General features: G+C 46.0%; 1 protein-coding gene across 3 annotated transcripts in view; it reads right to left on the reverse strand.

The window, feature by feature from the left end:
- Nucleotides 1-12,263, reverse strand: part of VPS13A (vacuolar protein sorting 13 homolog A) — a 124,477-nt gene extending 112,214 nt beyond the window's left edge. For 2 of the 3 annotated variants that reach the window (XR_014025307.1, XM_081319365.1), the window contains exon 1: nucleotides 11,632-12,263. Coding sequence is in view for 2 of the 3 variants with exons in the window: in XM_081319365.1 (XP_081175491.1) it covers nucleotides 11,632-11,731 (100 nt within the window). In the remaining variant the exon portion in view is untranslated. The remainder of the gene's footprint in view (nucleotides 1-11,631) is intronic. The other variant, XM_081319364.1, reaches the window with a different exon arrangement.
- Between the last annotated feature and the right edge of the window lie 9,410 nt (nucleotides 12,264-21,673).

Consider the following 21,673-nt stretch of genomic DNA (forward strand, 5'->3'; position numbering starts at 1 on the left):
ATTACGCAGTTAACAAAAACACTAGAGCTTGTCTTCTCAAGCGGAAAAGTTGCTTTCAGCAACCAGCCCCTCCCCAAACACTCCTTTTATAGAGAGCTCAGGGCGTGGTCTCCCTGTGCCTCCTCCCGAGGAGTCCCACATTCTTTCTTTGTTTGTTCCTGCTCGACTGCCTCCTGCGTCGGGCGTCCTTGAACAGGGCCAGCTGTGGGTCATCATCTTCCGCACTATCGGGCTCACGCAGCTGAGAAGAGGGCCCCGGCTGGGAACTCTGCCAAGCCTCCACGCCATCATCAACCGGTTCGTCTCCCACACGGTCCTCCTCCCCCTCATCTGAGTCATCCGACACATCTGAGCCGGCTGCCGAAACCACAGGCTGGCCCTGAGTCACAACACTATCCCGCACCGCAGGGCCCTTCCCCCGGGTCTGCCGATCCAGATGCGGTCGGGATGGGAACTGTTCGTGAAACGCAGTCACCAACGCAGGGGCATGAACGGCGGTCGCGTCTTCCCATGTGAAGTCCTCCGGCCCGTACCCTTTCCACTCGATCAGGTACTGGAAGCGACCTTTCAGCCAGCGGGAATCCCGGATGCTGGCGACCTCGTACTCGGGGGTGCTGCCTCCATCACGAGTTCCTGATGGGGGAGGTTCCGCTTGGCGAAGTGGACAGGCCGGTTGTTCGGGGACCAACAAGGACCGATGGAAGACGGGGTGCACGCGCAGGGAACGTGGCAGAGTTAAACGATAGGCGACCGGATTGATGACGGCCTCGACTGGGAACGGTCCAAGGTAACGGTGGTCCAGCTTCCTCGCCGGCCGAGTGGATGGTAGGTTCCTGGTGGACAGCCAGACCCGATCCCCCACCGATAGTGGAGGCGTATCCCTTCTCGACCGATCGGCGAACCTCTTGTAGTCGGCCTTGGCCTTCTCCAGTTGCCGTCGCACCAACCGATGGATCGCCTGTAACTCCGCCATAAATTCGTTCGCTGCCGGCTCCGATGAGTCCACGGGAGAAAGGGGGAAAAACCGGGGGTGATAACCCACGTTGGCCAAGAACGGTGTCATCTGCGTGGAGGTGTGCTGCGAGTTGTTAAAGGCAAACTCGGCTATGGCCAAATAGTCCACCCAATTGTCCTGCTGCAGGTTAACGTAGCAGCGCAGATACTGCTCTAAGATGCCGATGACCTTCTCGGTACCCCCGTCGGTCTGAGGATGATGCGCGGACGAGAGGCAAACCTTAATGTCCAACGCCCGCATCAACTCCTGCCAGAAGCGGGCTGTAAACTGGGCCCCCCTATCGGAGACGACTCTATCGGGAAGGCCATGCAGCCGGAACACCTGTTGGATGAACATGCGACTAGTGGCGCGAGCTGACGGTAAGCCGCGACAGGGGATGAAGTGCGCCATCTTGGTCAACATGTCCACCACCACAAACACTGTCGTGAAGCCGGAGGATGGGGGTAGATCCGTCAGAAAGTCCATGGACACAGCCCCCCAGGGTCTCTTGGGTGTTGGCAAGGGCTGCAGTAAACCAGGCGGGGCCCCTGTCGCTGACTTGGCCTGCCTGCAAGGAATGCAGGAGGTGACATAAGACTGGACATCGTGTCGGACTCGGGGCCACCAGAAGGTACGGGAGACCAGGTTCAGAGTCTTGAACAGGCCAAAATGCCCCGCAGCCGGGTTATCATGACACTGGCTGAGGACGAGTCCCCTGAGTGGCCCTCCTGGAACATAGAGCCGGTCACGATAATACAGGAGTCCATCCGCGACCGACCAAGGCGAATCTGGCCCCACCTCTTCCTTCCGCTGAGCCACCCACGCCTCCTGCTGCTGCGCCTCCCGGATCCGAGCCCGTATATCCACCGGCTCCCGCACCGCAGCAAAAGACTCGACGGGGATCACTGTCCTGGGCGGAAGCTTGTCTTCCGCTCGGGTGTATTCGGGCTTTCTGGACAGAGCATCCGCTCTCTGGTTGTGCCCGCTTGGTATGTACCGCACCCGGAAGTCAAACCTCGCAAAGAAGAGGGACCACCGGATCTGGCGTTGATTCAAATTCCGAGCGGTCTGCAGGCTTTCCAGATTCTTGTGGTCCGTCCGGACCTCGATCTGATGCCGCGCCCCCTCCAGATGATGCCTCCAAGCCTCGAACGCCGCCTTGATGGCCAGCAGCTCCTTCTCCCAGATGGTATAGTTGCGCTCCGAGGGGTTCAATTTCCGAGAGTGATACGCGCAAGGGAAAAGGGTACCGCTGGGCGTCGTTGCCTGGAGTAACACGGCCCCAATGGCAATGTCGGAGGTGTCCGCCTCCACGACAAACGGCCGTTGCGGGTCGGGATGTTTCAAGATGGGCTCCTTCATGAAGGCGTCCTTCAAAGCCTGGAACGCCTGTTGTTCGGGGGCGTTCCACTGGAACCGAGTCTTCTTCTGCAGGAGCCGGGTGAGGGGGGCTGTCAAGGCAGCAAAGCCAGGGATGAATGTCCGATAGTAGTTGGCAAATCCAAGGAGTCGCTGAACGTCCTTCACGCGACGCGGGGGTTGCCAACTCTGCAACGACTCTACTTTACTCGGCTCCATGGCGATGCCCTCAGGAGAAATGCGGTGACCCAGGAAATCGATGGTCACCTGGTAGAACTGGCACTTCTCCAACTTGGCAAACAGCCGATGTTCCCGGAGGCGCTGCAGGACCTGACGGAGATGCTGATGATGCGCTTCACGCGACGGGGAGTAAATCAGGATGTCGTCCAGGTAAATCACGACAAACTGGTCCAACAGATCCCGAAAGATATCGTTCATAAAATGCTGAAACACAGCGGGGGCGTTGGTCAGGCCAAACGGCATCACCGTGTACTCGAAATGTCCATAGCGAGTACCAAACGCCGTCTTCCACTCATCACCCGGCCGAACCCTGACGAGGTTGTAAGCTCCACGCAGGTCCAGTTTCGTGAAGATCTTAGCCTCCCGGAGTCGGTCCAAGAGCTCGGGGATGAGGGGCAGCGGGTAGCGGTTACGCACCGTGATGGCGTTGAGTTTCTGGTAGTCACAGCAAAGCCGTAACTCGCCCGACTTCTTTTTGACGAAGAGCACGGGCGCAGACACTGGCGAGGACGAGGGCCGGATGAAACCACGAGCCAAATTCTTTGTCAGGAAGTCCCGCAATGCAGCCAACTCGGGCTCCGACATGGAGTACAAACGCCCCACTGGGAGAGGCGCATCAGGGACTAGATCAATGGAACAGTCATAGGGCCTGTGCGGGGGTAATTGGTCCGCCTCTGACTCGCTGAACACATCAGCAAAGTCGGACAGTTCGGGAGGCAAGGAAACCCCTGAGGAACCCTCCACCTGGCCGGCACAGATATGGCGGGTGTGGTCCACGCACTGCAAACTTGGGAAGGTGACCAAGTTCTGAGACCAATAGATCTGTGGATCATGCGCCCGGAGCCACGCCAGTCCCAAGACCACGGGGAAGTGCAGATCCGAAGTGACGTAAAACTGAATGGCCTCCACATGGGTACTGATGGCCATACACACGGGTTGCGTGGCGGCCGTAATAGGCCCGGACAGGAGCACTCGACCATCGATGGTCTCCACAAGCATGGGCGGATCCACTGGACACTGGGGAACAGCCCATTTGGCCACAAAGGCCGAATCCATAAAGTTAGTGGTAGCCCCAGAGTCAATTAAGGCATGGACCGGAATCCCCTCTGGCTTGCCAGGAAGGATCAGTCGTGCCTCCAGAATCAAATGCCGTGGAGGTTCACAGGCACCGTCGGAACGGCGTCGCTCGGCGTGGTCGTTGTGGGTCGCCCGATCTTTCACACCGTCTAGATCGGGCTCGGGCCGTTTCCCGATAGCAAAGCAGGGGACTTTCTCGGGGCAGGCTTGGTCACTGACGCCCGCTGACGCTTCTTCGGGCAAGAAGCAGCCAAATGTCCAGGGTCCCCACAGTAAAAACACAACCCCTCCGATCGTCGTCTGTCCATTTCCGTCACCGATAGACGGGACCTGGCGGCACCCAGCTCCATTGGCTCCTCCCTCTGGACTGGGGGCTCACGCACAACAGGGGCGGCAGGGGTCTGTGGGGTGGCACGGCGACTCTTACGCTGCTGCAGCCGGGCATCGATCCGCAGACAAAGATGGATCAGCCCATTCAGGTCTGAGGGAATGTCCACGCGGGCCAGCTCATCCAACATCTCCTCTGACAAGCCATCCTGAAAGGCATCCACGAGCGCAGCCTCATTCCAGGCGGAATCCTGGCTAAGCAGCCGGAAATCGCTGATATAGGCCTGTAGAGGGCGCTGACCCTGCCTCAAAGCTTTCAGGCGTCGGGTGGCAGTCTGCGCCTTAATCGGGTCCTCGTACATGAGGCGCATATGGTCACAAAACCCCCCAAAGTTATCCAACAAAGGGCTAGGCTGTGCCAACAGAGGCGTGCCCCAACGAGCTGCATCTCCCGACAGAAGGCTCAACATGAATCCCACCTTATCTCGGTCAGTGGGGAAATCAGCTGCTCTCACGCTGATATAAAGCTGGCATTGTCCCAGGAAGGCAGGAAACAGTTCTGGTTTACCAGCAAATTTATCCGGCATAGCTATCTGACATTTCCTCCTGGGTGGGGGTGCAGCATGTACCTGAGCTTGCAGTTGTGCCACCTGAGCTGCCAGCAAAGTGAGTTGCTGGGTGAGCTGGGCATTCTCGGCAAGAAGCTGCTCCATCGTAGTAATAAGGGGTGGGGGGCTGAAAGCAAACTGTTCTGAACCAGCCCTCTTCTGGCCTTGAGTAAGGCAAACCCCTATTCAGAAAGAAGAGACTGGAGAGCGTCCAAGGCTAAAAGGCATCTGCCAAGATTTAATTACGCAGTTAACAAAAACACTAGAGCTTGTCTTCTCAAGCGGAAAAGTTGCTTTCAGCAACCAGCCCCTCCCCAAACACTCCTTTTATAGAGAGCTCAGGGCGTGGTCTCCCTGTGCCTCCTCCCGAGGAGTCCCATATTCTTTCTTTGTTTGTTCCTGCTCGACTGCCTCCTGCGTCGGGCGTCCTTGAACAGGGCCAGCTGTGGGTCATCATCTTCCGCACTATCGGGCTCACGCAGCTGAGAAGAGGGCCCCGGCTGGGAACTCTGCCAAGCCTCCACGCCATCATCAACCGGTTCGTCTCCCACACGGTCCTCCTCTCCCTCATCTGAGTCATCCGACACATCTGAGCCGGCTGCCGAAACCACAGGCTGGCCCTGAGTCACAACAGACCCATCCTCTTTGAATAACTTTCGTCCAGTCTCCAATCTTCGCTTCCTTGCGAAGGTTGTTGAGAGCGTGGTGGCGCACCAACTTCCTCAGATCCTGGATGAAGTGGTTTATCTAGACCCGTACCAATCGGGCTTCAGGCCGGGCTACAGCATGGAGACGGCATTGGTCGCTCTGATGAATGATCTCTGGAGAGCCCGGGACAGGGGCCATTCCTCTGTCCTAGTCTTATTAGACCTCTCGGTGGCTTTCGATACCATCGACCATGGTATCTTGCTGCGACGCCTCAGGGGACTGGGAGTGGGAGGCACGGTTCTGCGTTGGTTCTCCTCCTTTCTCCAGGGTCGCTCGCAGTCGGTGCTGGCAGGGGGACAGAGGTCGACCCCGAGGCCTCTCGCTTGCGGAGTCCCTCAGGGGTCGGTCCTCTCGCCTCTCCTGTTCAACATCTACATGAAACCGCTGGGTGAGATCATTCGCAGCTTTGGAGTAGGGTACCATCAGTATGCTGATGACACCCAGCTTTTCATCTCAACTCCAAACAACATCAGTGATGCCCTCGACGTGATGTCCCGCTGCCTGAAAGCGGTCCGGGAATGGATGGGGAGGAACAGGCTTCAACTGAACCCGGACAAGACTGAATGGCTGTACGTACCGGCAAGCCAGGATACTCAGAACATCCCATCCCTTAACATCGGGGACAAGTTACTACCCCCTGTTGATAGGGCCCGCAACCTGGGTGTCCTCCTAGACTCGCAGCTCTCCCTGGAAGATCACATAGGAGCTGTGACCAAGGGGGCCTTCTCCCGGGTTCGACTAGTTCGCCAACTACGGCCTTATCTGGACCTGGATGCCTTACGTACAGTCACCCATGCCCTTGTGACCTCTCGCCTAGACTACTGTAACGCTCTCTACATGGGGCTGCCCTTGAGATCCACTCGGAAGCTTCAACTGGTGCAAAGTGCAGCGGCACGGACACTCTTGGGAGCCTCCCGATACTCCCATATCACACCTCTCCTCCGTGCGCTGCACTGGCTTCTGGCTGCCTTCCGTGTGAAGTTCAAGGTGCTAACAATGACATACAAAGCCCTACATGGCATGGGTCCGGACTACCTACGGGAGCACCTTCTGCCAATGTCAGCACCCCACCGTCCTGTGCGCTCCCACAGAGAGGGCCTCCTCAGGGTGCCACCGCTCAAGGAATGTCGGCTGGTGGCCCCCAGGGGGAGGGCATTCTCAGTGGGTGCGCCAGCCCTCTGGAACTGCTTGCCAACCGAAATCCGGATGGCCCCCGACCTCTGCACCTTCCGGCGCGACTTAAAAACTTACCTGTTCCAGCAGTCCGGCCTGGCCTGATAGCTCTAATTGGGGTCCCAGTTTGTTTTTACTATTGTTTTTTCACTATTGTTCAATCTGTATACCTACCTTACTCTGTACACTGCCCCGAGTCCCTCGGGAGAAGGGCGGTTTATAAAAACAAACAAACAAACAAATAAACAAATAAATAAATAAATAAATAAATAAATAAATAAATAAAATATTTTGATTTTCCAGCTTTTAACAAATGATATTTGCTATAATCACAGTTTGGGAATCTAGCTGATATCTAGCTAAATTACAAGTCACAAAATAAATATTTTGATTTTGACATATTAAAAGTGGCCAATTGCAATTCATACCTGTGCAGCTATAGAATTTGATTATTTTCAAACTTGTACTTATTGATTTAGAACAAATTATATGAGAAATACTAAATGATAAAGAAGAAACCATGTAGTATATTAAATGAGAAAACTTGGTTATCTACTCTGAGATTCCAGAAGGTACATTTTAATATACATATCGCACATCTACAACATTAGCAAATAAGATTACTTTGGAAGTACTCATGTCATCCTTAAATTAGTCTAGTTTTCCAAGGAACATTTCCAGGAATGGAAATATTTAAAAGTGAACTTCAATAACTTCGATTTCTAGTCATAGCATGCATTTCCTATTCCCTCTGTTAATTATTTTGGACCAAAAGGGAAAATTAATAAAATCAATGGCCTACCATCAGAAAATATTTCACTCATCCATGTATTAACCAAAGGCCAAATTTGTTGAACAATGCAAACAATTCACCAATTCCAAAGTATTCATATTCCAAAATGAGGAATTATGTTCAGAGAATTATACACCTACCGTATTTTCCGGCGTATAAGACGACTTTTTAACCCATGAAAATGACCTCAAAAGTTGGGGGGATCGTCTTATACGCCCAGTCGTCTTATACGCCGGAAAATCAGCGGGTGGCGTCTGGCGGGAGCCGGCAGGGCAGTCCTGCGCACGCGCGCACTCCCCAGCTGCTCCTTAGCAGCTGGGGAGTGCGCGCGTGTGCAGGACTGCCCTGCCGGCTCCCGCCCGACGCTCTTCCCTCTTGAGGCAGCATCACTCCCCGGCTCCTAAGGAGTCCTCGGGGATGCTGCCTCAAGAGGGAAGAGCGTCGGACTGGAGCCGGCAGGGAAGTCCTGCACACGCGCGCGCACGCAGGACTTCCCTGCCGGCTCCCGTCCGACGCTCTTCCCTCTTGAGGCAGCTGTTGCCTCAAGAGGGAAGAGCCGGCTCCCGTCCGACGCTCTTCCCTCTTGAGGCAGCAGCTGCCTCAAGAGGGAAGAGCGTCGGACGGGAGCCGGCAGGGAAGTCCTGCACACGCGTGCGCACGCAGGACTTCCCTGCCGGCTCCCGTCCGACGCTCTTGCCTCTTGAGGCAGCATCCCCGAGGACTCCTTAGGAGCCAGGGAGCGATGCTGCCTCAAGAGGGAAGAGCTTCGGGCGGGAGCCGGCAGGGCAGTCCTGCACACACGCGCACTCCCCAGCTGCTAAGGAGCAGCCGGGGAGTGCGCGCATGCGCAGGACTGTCCTGCGGGCTCTTGCCAGACGTCAGCCTGCCCTGCTTCCTCCACAGTGAGAGGGGAGGGCGTGCCTTCCCGGGCTCGCTGATTTTCCGGCGTATAAGACGAAAAATCTTGAAAATCATCTCAAAAGTTGGGGGGTCGTCTTATACGCCCAGTTGTCTCATACGCCGGAAAATACGGTATATTCCATGTTGTATGTACCGTATTTTCCGGCGTATAAGACGACTGGGCGTATAAGACGACCCCCTACATTTCCTGTTAAATTATAGGGTTTGGGCTATACTCGCCGTATAAGACTACCCCTCTTCCAACGCACACCAAATAAAAATTAAAAAACATCAGATTTGATTTTAATATGGTAATTTTAATTCAAATGCTTATGACATGCAGGTGCTTAGTAGGAAAACTGTCACTTATAAACATAAGGCTGTTTGTCATCAAACATGTAAACATAAAACAGTGCAAGTGGATTAAACTATAATAATAATAATAATAATAATAATAATAATAATAATAATAATAATAATAATAATAATAATAAGAAAAAGAAGAAGAAGAAGAAGAAGAAGAAGTAGTAGTAGTAGTTGGAGGGGACCTTGGAGGTCATCTAGTCCAACCCCCTGCTAAGGCAGGAAACCCTATACCATTTCAGACAAATGGCTGTCCAGTCTCTTCTTAAGAACTTCCAGTGTTGGAGCATTCACCACTTCTGGAGGCAGGTTGTTCCACTGGTTAATTGTTCTGTCAGGAAGTTTCTCCTTAGTTCTAGGTTGCTTCTCTCCTTGATTAGTTTCCATCCATTACTTCTTGTCCTGCTTTCAGGTGCTTTGGAGAATAGCTTGACTCCCTCTTCTTTGTGGTAGCCCGATTCCAGCAACCATTCCCTATTTTCCTAATTCACTTTTTCACTTTTCCTAATTCACTCTAAAGCTTTCTCTGCGCAGAGCCTTAAGTAACACAAGCTGCCTGCAATTAGTGCAGGTTCGCATCCCACCAGGCTCAAGGTTGACTCAGCTTTCCATACTTCCAAGGTAGGTAAAATGAGGACCCAGATTGTTGGGGGCAATAAGCTGACTTTGTAATAATGCTGCTTGGGGGGGGTGACAGCCCTAATAAACAGGCATATACACAGAATGAAGGCTATTGCTAAGCACATTGATTTGTGCTTTAAATTGTAAGCCACCCTGAGTCTTCGGAGAAGGGCAGGATATAAATGGGATTTTTTTAAAAAAAGACCAAATGGGAGATCCGCTCCAGGTTTTCCAGCCAGCCAACCCAGTTCCTGAGTCAAATGTGTCCTTAGAGCTAAGCCACTGCTCTGGCTGCTGCCTTCCCCACCTGCCTTTCAAGTTGGGATATACTACAGCTGCTCTTCAACTTTAGAAGAAAAGACGCCCAGACCCCAGCCTGTAAAAAATCACAGACTGCAGCTTCTTCTCCAACTGGTCCCGCTTTCCCTGCGCAGACTAAATGGGAGATCCGCTCCAGGTTTTCCAGCCAGCCCTGTCGTATAAGACGACCCCTGACTTTTGAGAAGATTTTCATGGGTTAAAAAGTAGTCTTAGGTATTTGATTTCTTAAAGAGCTTGCTACATCTACTACCTCAGTAACTAATTTATTTGTATTTGTGCATTTTGATATTTATGTCACTGTTCACCGCCCTGAGTCCTTGGGGAGAAGGGCGGTATACAAATCAAATAAATAAATAAATAAATAAATGGGAGTTCAATGATTGAATTTTGATTGAAAACAAATTGCAGGGAAATACAGGTAATCTGCAACTTACAACCACAACTCCACCCAAAATTTCTATTGTTAAGTGAGACATTTGTTAAGTCAGTTTTGCCCCATTTTACGAGTTTTCTTCCCACAGCTGTTAAGTGAATCACTGTAGTTGATAAGTTAATAATCTGGTTGTTAAATGAATCTGGCTTACCCATTGACTTTGCTTGTCAGGTGGTCACAAAAGGTGATCACATGACCCTGGGACACAGCAAAGATCATAAATATGAACCAATTGCCAAACACCTGAATTTCGATCACATAACCATGGGGATGCTGCAAAGGTCGTAACTGTGAAAGACAGTTATGTCACTTTTTTCAGTGCCGCTGTAATTTTGAAGTCACTAAACAAATTGTTGTAATTTGAGGATGTGTATTAGGTATAACACAGAAATAAGTGATTTCTATCATTATTCTTAAATGACAAATAAAATAAAATAAAATTGTCACTGCAAGATTTTCTGTCTCAGTCCCTACACTCTGGAAAAGCAATCCACAGATTTGTAAGGCTCCCATTCTACAAGAAACCCACAAGCCTTTGGAAAACATGGTCCACTCCCAAGACCTGAGTTTGATTAACTGTTCGACTTTCTGCAAGGGAATGTCTATTTATTCAGGTTGCAGAGTTTATCTTTTTGTTTTCTTTAATTATGTAAGTTACCAAGAGTCATTCGGGACTTAGGCACCTTCTAAAATTAAGAAACAAATGAACATGCTAATGCTGGGGTAGGCAACCTTGGCTCTTTTATGACTCGTGGACTTCAACTCCCAGAATTCCTGAGCCAGCATAGCTCAGGAATTCTGGGAATTGAAGTCCACGAGTCATAAAAGAGCCAAGGTTGCCTACCCCTGTCTAATTTATTTATTTATTTATTTATTACATTTTTATACCGCCCTTCTCCCGAAGGACTCAGGGCGGTGTACTGGGCAATAAATATAAAAACGGAATACAAAAGTTAAAAAACAATTAAATAATTATGCCCAAATTTAAAACAGAATTAAAACATATTAAAACCCCAACCCTAACCCATCAAACCAGGTCAGATTGCTCGAATAAATAAGTTTAAATAAATAAGTATCAGCGAAGCAGTGTGATGATTAGCAAGTTCACGCAGTACTAAGTTCCCACACCAACCCAAAAACTAACCTAAACAGAACGAGGCATAGTACACGGGGGAAAAAAACCACTTGTTTTTTTACACCTCGTTTAACACAACTGCTTTTTGTCGCTGTCCCAACAACGGCCTAATTATTCTCGAGCACCCTTCAAGAGGCCTTAACTTCTCTTCTAGTCTCCCCTTAAAGGAGATTCTCTTCCAAAAACAAAAAGAGCAAACACGTGAGAAGGCAAGGCATGACACGTGACAAGGCCTGGCAGTGCAGGAAGAAAAACAACTCTAAAGCAATTCGGCGAGATCGTCCGCGGGGCTCCGAGGGGGAGGGGGGGGGAAGGGGAGACTTCGCTGGCCGAGGAAGCAACAGAGTTTGTCCCGGCTCCTCGTCTCTTGGGCAGGACCGGACTCGCCTTCCCTCACCGCCACAAAACACGCGGGCGGGACGGGCGAGCAAGCGCACCAGGAGGCTATAGCAGCCGTGCCATGCGAAGGGGAGGAGCCCCGGCCACCGCTTCCTGAAGAGAAGGGGGCTCGGGGGGGCTGCTGCCTCACGAGGCCGAGCTCGGCTAAATCGGCCAGGGCCAGCCTGGCCTCTGGCTTACCTCCCCAAATGCCAAGCTGGAGCTGGGAACTATCCAGGTTCACCACATAATCGCCCAGGAACCGGTTCAGAACGTCCACCACCAACGATTCGAAGACCATCCTCGAAAGCGGCGGACTCGCTTGCTCCCCTTGCCGCCAGTTCTAACGTCGCCTGACGGGGAGAAAAGAAAAGAAAAGCAAAAAAAAAAGCGAAAACAACCCGCCAACCTCCGGGAAGTCCTCACTCCCGCCGGCCAGCCGCCCTCTCCCGACAGGGTGGAGCCCGACCTCGGGCTGGCTCGGCGTGTTCTGCTGTACTGTATTCCGACTCGCCTAGCTTCCTGCGCAGGCGCGGAAGGGATGTGGGAACCGAAAGCAAGAGCCCTTCCCCGCGCGGCGTGTGGAGGTGGCTTCTCGCCTCAGCAGAAACCGCCCCAGGGAGGCTCGTGTCTCGCGCGCGCCTTGACGGGCGAACACTGTGTTCTTCTTCGTCGCGCGAGATTGGCGGTTAAACTGCTGCTCCGGCTGCCGTGTGTGTATGTGTGTGTGTGTGGGGGGGGGGTCGGCCATGAACCCCAAACGTTGTGGTGGAGTTGTCTTCCACGCTTCTCGCTTGCCCTGCCCTTCTCCGTGGCCCGCTCTTACTGAACAGCTTCAGAAGAACCGGAGGTCCTGTCCCCCACCCGATATGCACGCACGGAGACCCTCGGCCGGTCTGTCATGCTGTAGAAACTTGAGTTGCTGCCTCCGTAAATTGGACGGGAAGCTATATTTTGGATATGGTCCTAAGGGGCAACAGCGGCTACTTCGATTGAGTTACTTTCTTATGTAAATAGGATTACATCGTACAAGAGGTTGTGGATTGTAATCCTTTAATCCTGGGGCAGGGCTTGATTTTGCAGCCGCCACCTCATAGATGCACGTTTTTTCTCTGTAATATTAGTATTGTTAATAGGATTTTTTAAAAAAACACACACAAAAACTCATCTGGATTAATAATAACCTTAATCTTGGCCGCTGCTGGAAATCCTCCAGAAAATGCATTTTAAATTAGTAAATAATATTATATAGCATTAGCTAACTGGCTGATCTGCTAAAAGAGGGAGGCGCGTTTTGTTGAGAATAGTTTGTGGAATTGAGACAAGTGGTTCTCAAGGATTGACACACCTATCAAAAGTAGCTTACAGTGCAGTTTAACATCATGTCCTGACTACACCAGTCTTTCCGCAAAATGAATTGATGTTGCCCCAATCTCATTCCCAGGAATGAGTGAAACAACTTTAATCATTAGCTGTACTAGCTTCAAAGTGGTATTTTCCCCCATAAGTCCGTATTATTCCAAACATAGCTACAAGGTGTGCAAATTGGTACTGCTTATCATCCATTATTTTGAAATCAGCGACCTATTGTGAGGAACAAAAAATGTATTTGAGAAGTGTTGGGAGCCAGTGTCACATGTCTCCATGTTCACAAGCCAGACACCTCTGTGGCACTTTCCCTCTTTATGGCACACTGTTTCCTGAACTCCTTTTGTACATAGTCTCTACTCTGGCTTATTTTTGAGACCACATTCTCTTCATCCTTCCAAATATGTAGAAATGAAGCATGCATATTTCCAGTATTTTATTTGGGGAAGTGGGATTCTATTTTAATAATATTGTTAAGTATCATCTGCATCTTGAGGACATTTCTGCTCAGGAGCCTCATGTGTTTTGGCTAACATGAAAAGTCTCTTGGTTGTTTCTAGTGAATGGAGTCATGTGAAGAGAGACTGACATACATCTACATTTAGAGATGATGAATTACTATTGATCTCCATGGTCTAGAATCGTAAAGTAGAAGGGGTCAAAGTTTTTCCATATAGAATGGCTGGATGGCTTTGAACTGCTGTTTAATTAGTCCAGCTTGGTTCGTATCCCTTGTTGGGGGCAGGTAGTCCTAAAGTTACGATCATAATTCAGCGGTAAAACGCTACCAACCTGATTTTGATGACTATTTTGTAGTGGTTGTAAAGCCTTGATCATTAAGTGAACCAGTGGTGTGCTATGGTCACCGTTTTGCTGAAAACTAGAACTGCCGCTTTTTGGCAAAACTCGTAAAATGCAGTCATGTGAACACAGGATGCTGCAAATGGACTTAAATGCAACTGTGTTGCCAGGTGCCCAAAGTGCAGTCATGTAACCACGGGTGGTGGTGAAAATGACTGTCAAAAGTTCAAATTTGGGTCATAACTTCCCTGTTTTGTGTCAGTCGTAACTTTGAACAATTGCTCAGCGTTGAGGCTACCTGTATATAGGCTGCCTAGGGAAAAATATGCAAGGACTGATAGCCTCGTCTCATGCCTGGAATATCAGAAAAGCCTTCGGAAAGTTCCAACAGATGGATCCCTATGTCCTGTATAGCAATCACTTTTTATTTGGCAATGCTGTGCAATAATGTGAAGAGGACCAGCAGCATTGAAAAGGCTCTATAGCATTGTCTGGCAAGTAATAGTGGCTGAGTCAGATCTATGGTAGCCACAGAAGAGCAGACAACAGTGATGGTTCGTTCTTGACAACAGTAGAGGTCCAGCAGCACTTGGTTTCTGGCTTTGTCAGGCCCAAAGAACCATGAACAACACATGGAGATAGTTCTGAGCAGTTCCTTTATTGTTGTTCACCTACAAACAATCTTGTTATACTAAAGCAATTATCTGCAGTCATCATCATCATCATCATTTTAGCCATTGTCTATCCACTGTAGGATGAAGGCCTTTTCCGGATATTTCCAACCTATACAGTCCTGAGCTTTCTTTTGCCAATTGGGCCCACAATAGTTGCTGATGTGGTCAATCCATTTTAGGTCTCTTTCATGGATGCTTTTTATTAAGTGAGATCCATTCTATGACTGCCTTGGTCCACCTGCCATCAGTTCTTGCTATGTGATCAGCCCATTTAAATTCTTTCACTTTCTTGATGGGATTTTATATTTTTTTTTGTTCTCTAATCCATGTGCAGGTCTTTCTATCTTGTCTTGTAATGCCTAGCATATATCTTTCATGGCTCGTTGCAATAATTACAGATATACTGGTAGTCCCAAAATTTCTGTTGATAAGCAAGGCAGTTGTTAACTGAGTTTTGCCCCATTTTATGACCTTTCTTACCACAGTTAAGTGAATCACTGCAGTTAAGTTAGTAACACGATTATTAAGTGAATCTGACTCCCTCATTGGCTTTGTTTGACAGAAGGTCACAAAAAGTGATCACTCAACCCCAGGACCCTGCAACAGTCATAAGTCAGTTGCCAAGTGTCTTGAATTTTGATCATGTGGCCATGGGGATGCTGCAACGGTCATAAGTGTGAAAAATTGTCATGTCATTTTTAGGTGCTGTTCTAACTTCGAATGGCCACTAAACAAATAGTTGTAAGTTGAGAAATACCTATATTCTCTAAATTCCTAGGGAAGATCTTGCTCTCTTCCTGCCTATTAGACATTCCATGCTATCTCTTTGCCTCTCCTTCCTGCAATGCCAGACTACAGATAGTCCTCGAATTATGACCATAATTGAGCCCAAAATTGCTGTTGTTAAGCAAAAAGTTGTTAAGTGAATTTTGCCCCATTTTATGACCTTTCTTGCCATGGTTGTTAAGTGAATCACTGAAGTTGTTAGTAACACACTTGTTAACTGAATCTGGCTTTTCCATTGACTTTGCTTGTCAGAAGGTCTCAAAAAGTGATCATATGACCTGGGACACTGCAACTATCATAAATACAGTATGAATCATTTGCCAAGCTTCCGAATTTTGATCACATGACCATGGGAATACAACAATGGTCATAACTGTGAAAAATGATCATAAAGTCACCTTTTTCAATGCCAACTTTGAATGGTCACTAAATGAACTGTTGTAAAGCAAGGACTACCTGTACATTCCACTACAGGCTTGGTTCCTACAACAGTAATTTAGTTTCCATGAGGACTTGGCAACCATTTTGACACCTTCCTTCAGACCAAAGTCTTAGAAAGGCAGCACCACAGCCATTAATATGATTGCTTCTGACCTTTTCTTGTGCTATTTGCATCTGTAGTTGGCAGATAAGGACTTGTGGTTTATGGACTGGAATTTTCGCAGCATGTTTCACTTTGATGGGGAATGATCTTTTACTATCTGGATGCTATTGGGCTTTTCCCCGAGGGAGAACCATTTGCTGGAAAATTGAGTCCTTTTTGTTTCAAATGATTAATCTGGTGGTTGCTTAGATCTGATGCTGGGCTACGTGGTTTTGATACCAAAGCAAGTTCAGTGGTCAGTAGCATGGCAATAGGGTCAGTTGCCAATATCTGGATCTAGAAACCTGAAATAAATTTTATCTCTTTATTTACTGGAAATAAAATAGTTGCTGAAATTGTCTGACTTTTCTGGACCAGCTAAGCAAGCAACTGCAAAGAATAGACTTCCAACTCTACTAAGTAAGTTGCCAAACCCCATTACCCCTACTATAAAGCTGTAAAGATCTGGTCTGTTAAATCAGGGCTTTTCAACTTTTTCACCCATTTTACCACTTTTAGAATATGGCAACATCCAAGTACCACCAGTTGCCTAGCAAGGTGTCAAAAATTTGATGACCAAAAAAAAAAGGAAAAAAGTGATGAAGTACTGGTAGTCCTCGACTTACAACAGTTCGCTTAGTGACTGTTCGAAGTTACAATGTCACTGAAAAAAGTGCCCCCCAAGCCACAGCCGAGCAAGACACCTGCCTGCCCGCCCGGCGGCGCTCTTTCTCCTGTCCAAGGTTTGCATTGTTGTGAGCATTTTTGTTGAGGATTGGCAGCGGGGGTAGTGTGTGTGTGGGTGTTTGGTTTTTATTCCCCCCCCCCCGTCTGCTGGGTGGTTGCAGGAGGTTTTGGTCACTTCACATGACCCTGGGACACGGTGACCATCATAAATATGAATCAGTTGCCAAGCATCTGAATGTAAATCACAAGACCCTGGAGATGCTGCAACATTCCAGCTGATCGGTGCTTCTGGGCTCAGCAGAAGCGCCAGGATCATCTCTCGCTCAGGCTTGTTCGGTGCTTCCACCGCTTCAGCTCATCCCCCTCCCCCACTACCACTTTTCTAGGATGGTTGCATACCACCTGCAAGGTGCCAATGTACCACAGGTGGTACCCGTACCACTGGTTGAAAACCCCTGTATTAAATAAATCCATTTTTTTATGAAAGTGAGTCTTTGCTGTACCCAATATCAGAGATGATCTCTGCTTTTTAAAATTGATTCTATTTAACTTTTAACTTGTTTTTTATTCTGTATTGAACTTAACACACAGCCCACAATCCTGACAAAGCTAAATTTATATGGGCCTCCCAGATCCATATGTAGACTTTTAATGGTGTTATGTTTCCCCATTTGAAACTTGTGTGCTGTGGGTCTTCTTGGACTCTCCATTCTTGCTCAAAAAGCAGGTGGAAACTGCTTTTTGGCCCTTTGAACGGGTACATTTACTGCACCAGTTGTGCCCTTTCCTGGATCAGGAAGCTCTTCAGGCAGGCAGGCATACCCTTGTCACCTCACAATTGGATTACTCTAATGCAATTTATGTGACGCTGCCCTTGAAGACCATTCAGAAGGTCCAGTTGGTCCAGAATGAGGAACAGTGGGTAGTGATGAGGGATATGATCATGCTACTTTATGAATTGCACTGGTTATAGTTGGCTTCCAGGTGCAGTTCAGGGTGCTGGTTATCCCTTTTAACACCCTTCATGGTGTGGAGCATGGTTATCTAAGTTCCTGTTTATATTTAGTTGTCTCTGCCCATCTGGTATGGTCCAACAGGATGGGTACCCCCCAGGTCCCAATAACTAAAGAATGTCAGCTTGAGGGATCCTGGAAATGTGCATATTTTTTGTTGCAATTGTTGCCTCTGGGCAGAATCTCTCTCCCCTGCCCCCCCCCTCAAAGATGTGCATGGCATTCATCCTTATGGCATTCAGGTTGGAAACCTGGTTGTTCTTCCAGGCCTTGGGGACAGGGTGAGCCTCCATTTTGGTTTGGTCTTATCTGCTTTGGTTCTATTTTGTCATTTTGTTCTACCAGTTGGTTAATATTATTTCTAAGTGTGTAATTGCACTTTAGAAATTTATTATACATTGTTTCAGTCTTTTACATGTGTGCCAATTTTAAATATGCAATTCTGATAACGGTATACATAAACACATAATTACAGTTTGACAAAGGTCAGATTATACAGAAAAAATAAGCTAAAATAGTTTTTTTAAAAAAAAATATCAAGAGGAACATGAGACATCAATAAAAGCTTTTCTAATTTTTTCTGGTGCAAAACAGAGGGGATCATATGAGAAATGGAGTCCTGTAGAAAAAAGCAGGGGTGTCAAACTTGCAACATCATGTGACGTGGTGTGACATATCACGACTTTTTCTCCATTGCTGGAGTTGGAGTGGGCGCGGTTTCGGCATGACGCATCCTGCCTGCGAGCCGGCAGTTTGACCCCTCTGGACTAAAGACTTCGTTGTTTGAACTTCCCATGGGCATATAGTATTCACTGAGTTGGAAGAGTTATTATATTTTCCTTTTAGTTTAGTTCTAGATGCTTAAGCATAGAAAGTTGTACAAGTATTTGTCAGGGTAAACAGCTTTCTGTTAATCTTCAGTTCACAGAATATTGCAGAGATTCCATGTTCTTTTTGAAGATCTGTGACTAGTGCATTTTTTAAGATTTCAGAATGTGATTTCAATGAAGTTTTTATATTGTCCATAACAAGGGATTTTTTAAAAAATAACTTAATTGGGACTTTAATTCTAAACACTGTATTATGTCCAAATTCCAAACACTATATTATGTTTTAAGAAGTCAATGATATATTGAACATTGATTTTAAAAACTACCTAAGAGTTCTAAGTTCTAATAATATATTCTTTTTAAAGATGGTCTAATAAGATGAGGAGATTGATTTCTATTTGTAGTAAGTAGCTTAAATTCAAAAGCCAATGCATAAATAGCTTGAATTCCAGAACCACTATGCACATTCTATTAACTTCAGTAGTGTAAGCCCTGTAAATGTAGATAATTTTAGAATTGTAATTAAGTTATAGCCATAGAATATAAAACTTGTTTTATATGCTTGTAAATGTGTGCATATAAAAAAGAGGTACTTCATGAATTGCTTCTCATTTCTTCAGACTTGAAGAATGCAGTCTGCTATAGAATTATACTTGTACATAGGAAATTGGGATACAAAATAACAATTCAAGGTTCACACATGAATAAAGGTGGGTTATTAATATCATTAAAGCTGCCCAAAGTTCCCTGTGGTAAGAGAGGAGATACACACACACACACACACACACACACACACACACACACATAAGATATATTTTATTACAAGTAATGTCTTGCTTTCCCTCCTTAACAAACATTGTACAGAGGCACACACAGACCTTATTCTTCCCTTCCACTGTTATCATGGAAATAGGGAAATTGCAAAGTTAGGTATGAAGAAGCTTTATTGACTTAGTTTGCATTGGGCATTCTTCAAATTAACATCAAGGCAGCAGCATTTCTTCCAGAATGAATATGGATGTAGTATTTCCGAGTAAAACTATCTGATCATGTGGAATTTGTGGCTTTGATCATTATGATTGCATTACTCTGGAGGATACTAGAACTACTGTGGGAGGAGTAATTTGAGGATAATTATGTAGAGCTATAATGGGTTATATGTGTGCCTTTACATTAATTTATTTCTCTAAACAAGTTTTCACACAGTAGTGAAGCAGATGGGCAGTTTTTTCCCCATGAAATGATGAATTCTTGTAATTAAAACCCACACAGTAAAGCAACTCACCTTGTCTTAAAACAATTAGCCAGATAACTGATTTTAGCATTATTATAAGCTTCTTTAAAATGAGGATAGTATACATACAGGCATTTTAAAAGAAATGGAGATATTTCCATAAAAAATAGTTGTGGCAGTTGTTATTGGTAGGAGAGATTAAATGTATCTAAGTTATATATTTATTAAATATATTTATTATTTTAATGTTTTTCATGTTTATTATGCTGTAAGTTGGGGCTTTTCAACTGGTGGTACGCATACCACTAGTGGTACACGAGCACCTGGCTGGTGGTACACGTAGGACGGGTTGAACAGCACTGTAAAAAAAATATAACTACCTAATTGGACTCACATCCCTTTTACATTTGGCGACCCAAAAGCTCCTATCTTCATGGGAACTGGCTACTTTATGTATTTGATAAAAAGAAAAAAAAAGACATAAAAAAAATTAAATTTGATAACTCTGGAAAGGATTTTAATAGCTCTGGGGACATCTTGTGGCTAAGTCTGGTACAGCAAGTGAACATTACTGGCAAATAAATCTGTTTACAACTTAGATTTGACCTTGGCAATAGCTAAAGATAAAAATTTGAAACAGCTGAAAGGTGAATTTGGCCTTTAAGATCTGTGGAGATGAACATTTACTGACTTTTGTTTAAAAATTAGCCTCCACTAAAGGACTATCTATAACTATTCCAGAAATGGAGGGAGACTAGCTACAAACTTCGATTGACTATAAGCTCATACTTGAAAAAATTCTCGAAGCCACTGAGATAATTAACTCCAGACTGAAAGATAAAGGTGCTAGCTTGAATCCACAAACTGAAACCCAGACTCCAACTAAAGAACTTACAATCCAAAAAACAACAAAATTGGAAGAAACTACTATTAAGACAGAGGAATATAAGGAACACCAACAAGATATTCAAAAATTTAATATCCAAATCCTGACTCCATCCAAAGAACCTACAATTCCAAAAGTACAAGGAACCATCACTAAGACAGAGAACTTTAAGGAACAACAACAAAGTATGAAAAAAAATAATATTCAAATCTTGACCCCATCTAAAGAGCCTACAACTTCAAAAGTATACCAAGCGGAAGATAGTAATGCCAAAATAGAGGATGCTAAAGATCAACAAAGACAGCTTATTGAAAGCCTGGATAGCCAAGCAGCAACTACAAAACTGGATACGACCTTCAACTCAAATCAGATGAACCCAGAGGAAGGAAGAGACCAGACCAAACTGAAGATAAAGACATCAGAGCAAATACAGAGATTTGAACCAACAGGCCAACAACCTAATGATTACAAATGGTTTAGCTTTTTTGGATTTTTTTTTATACAAGTTTTATTGATTTTTTAATATTTACATATACATGTATTTATGAAGCAGTACAGTGGTTGGGTAGTCAAAATAACATAACAAGTTGTAAGTAGTTCAGGTTGCATCAACAAGGATTCCCTCTGGTTCCATTAATTATCAGATAGTCAAAATAGTCAAATTAATATATTTCTAGTTGTAACAGTCAATTAACAAAATTTTCAATATATTTTCACTATTACATATCAATATCCTTTTTTAAAATTTTATCTAATTGCAATAGAATATTCTAGAATAGCCTATAATATAAAAAGAAAGCTTAATTTTTGGGTGACTCACAATTCCCTATTTCAATAAAGAATAATTCTCTTGTCTACAAAACTTACATTGTTCATTACAAAACATTCTTATGTTTTCCCATTAAAATATCATTGTCATCTTAACAAATCACCAATTATTAGGAAGATACTTTTTGTCTTAACCGTTCAACAATTATTAAAATGCTCTCTTACATTTTCTTAACCATACATCAATTGTTAAAATACGATCTTTTGATATATCATTCCAAATTCTATAATATAGTTCAGAATTATATTCTAAGAGCTTATTTTTGTCTTCCCTTACAGATCTAAGACCTAAATGTAAAATCAGTTATATTTTTTTAGAGATTCCCCTTAATCCATAGAAAGGTATATTTATACTCTATCTTTAGGAATCCCAAAAAAGAAACGTTCAATTTTTTTAAGACTGAGTCTTGCCTTCCTTTTGTGCCAATCAGGCTTTCCTTTTAGTGTCTTTAAATTCTTTAAATTTCTTCCTAAACCCCTTATTTGAATCCAGGGAGAGCATCCAAATGTCAGTTTTGCAAAGAAAATGTCCCCTTTGTAAGCATTGAAGTTT

This window comes from Vipera berus (assembly GCF_964194415.1).
Source record: "Vipera berus genome assembly, chromosome: 2".
Classification (NCBI taxonomy): domain Eukaryota; kingdom Metazoa; phylum Chordata; class Lepidosauria; order Squamata; family Viperidae; genus Vipera; species Vipera berus.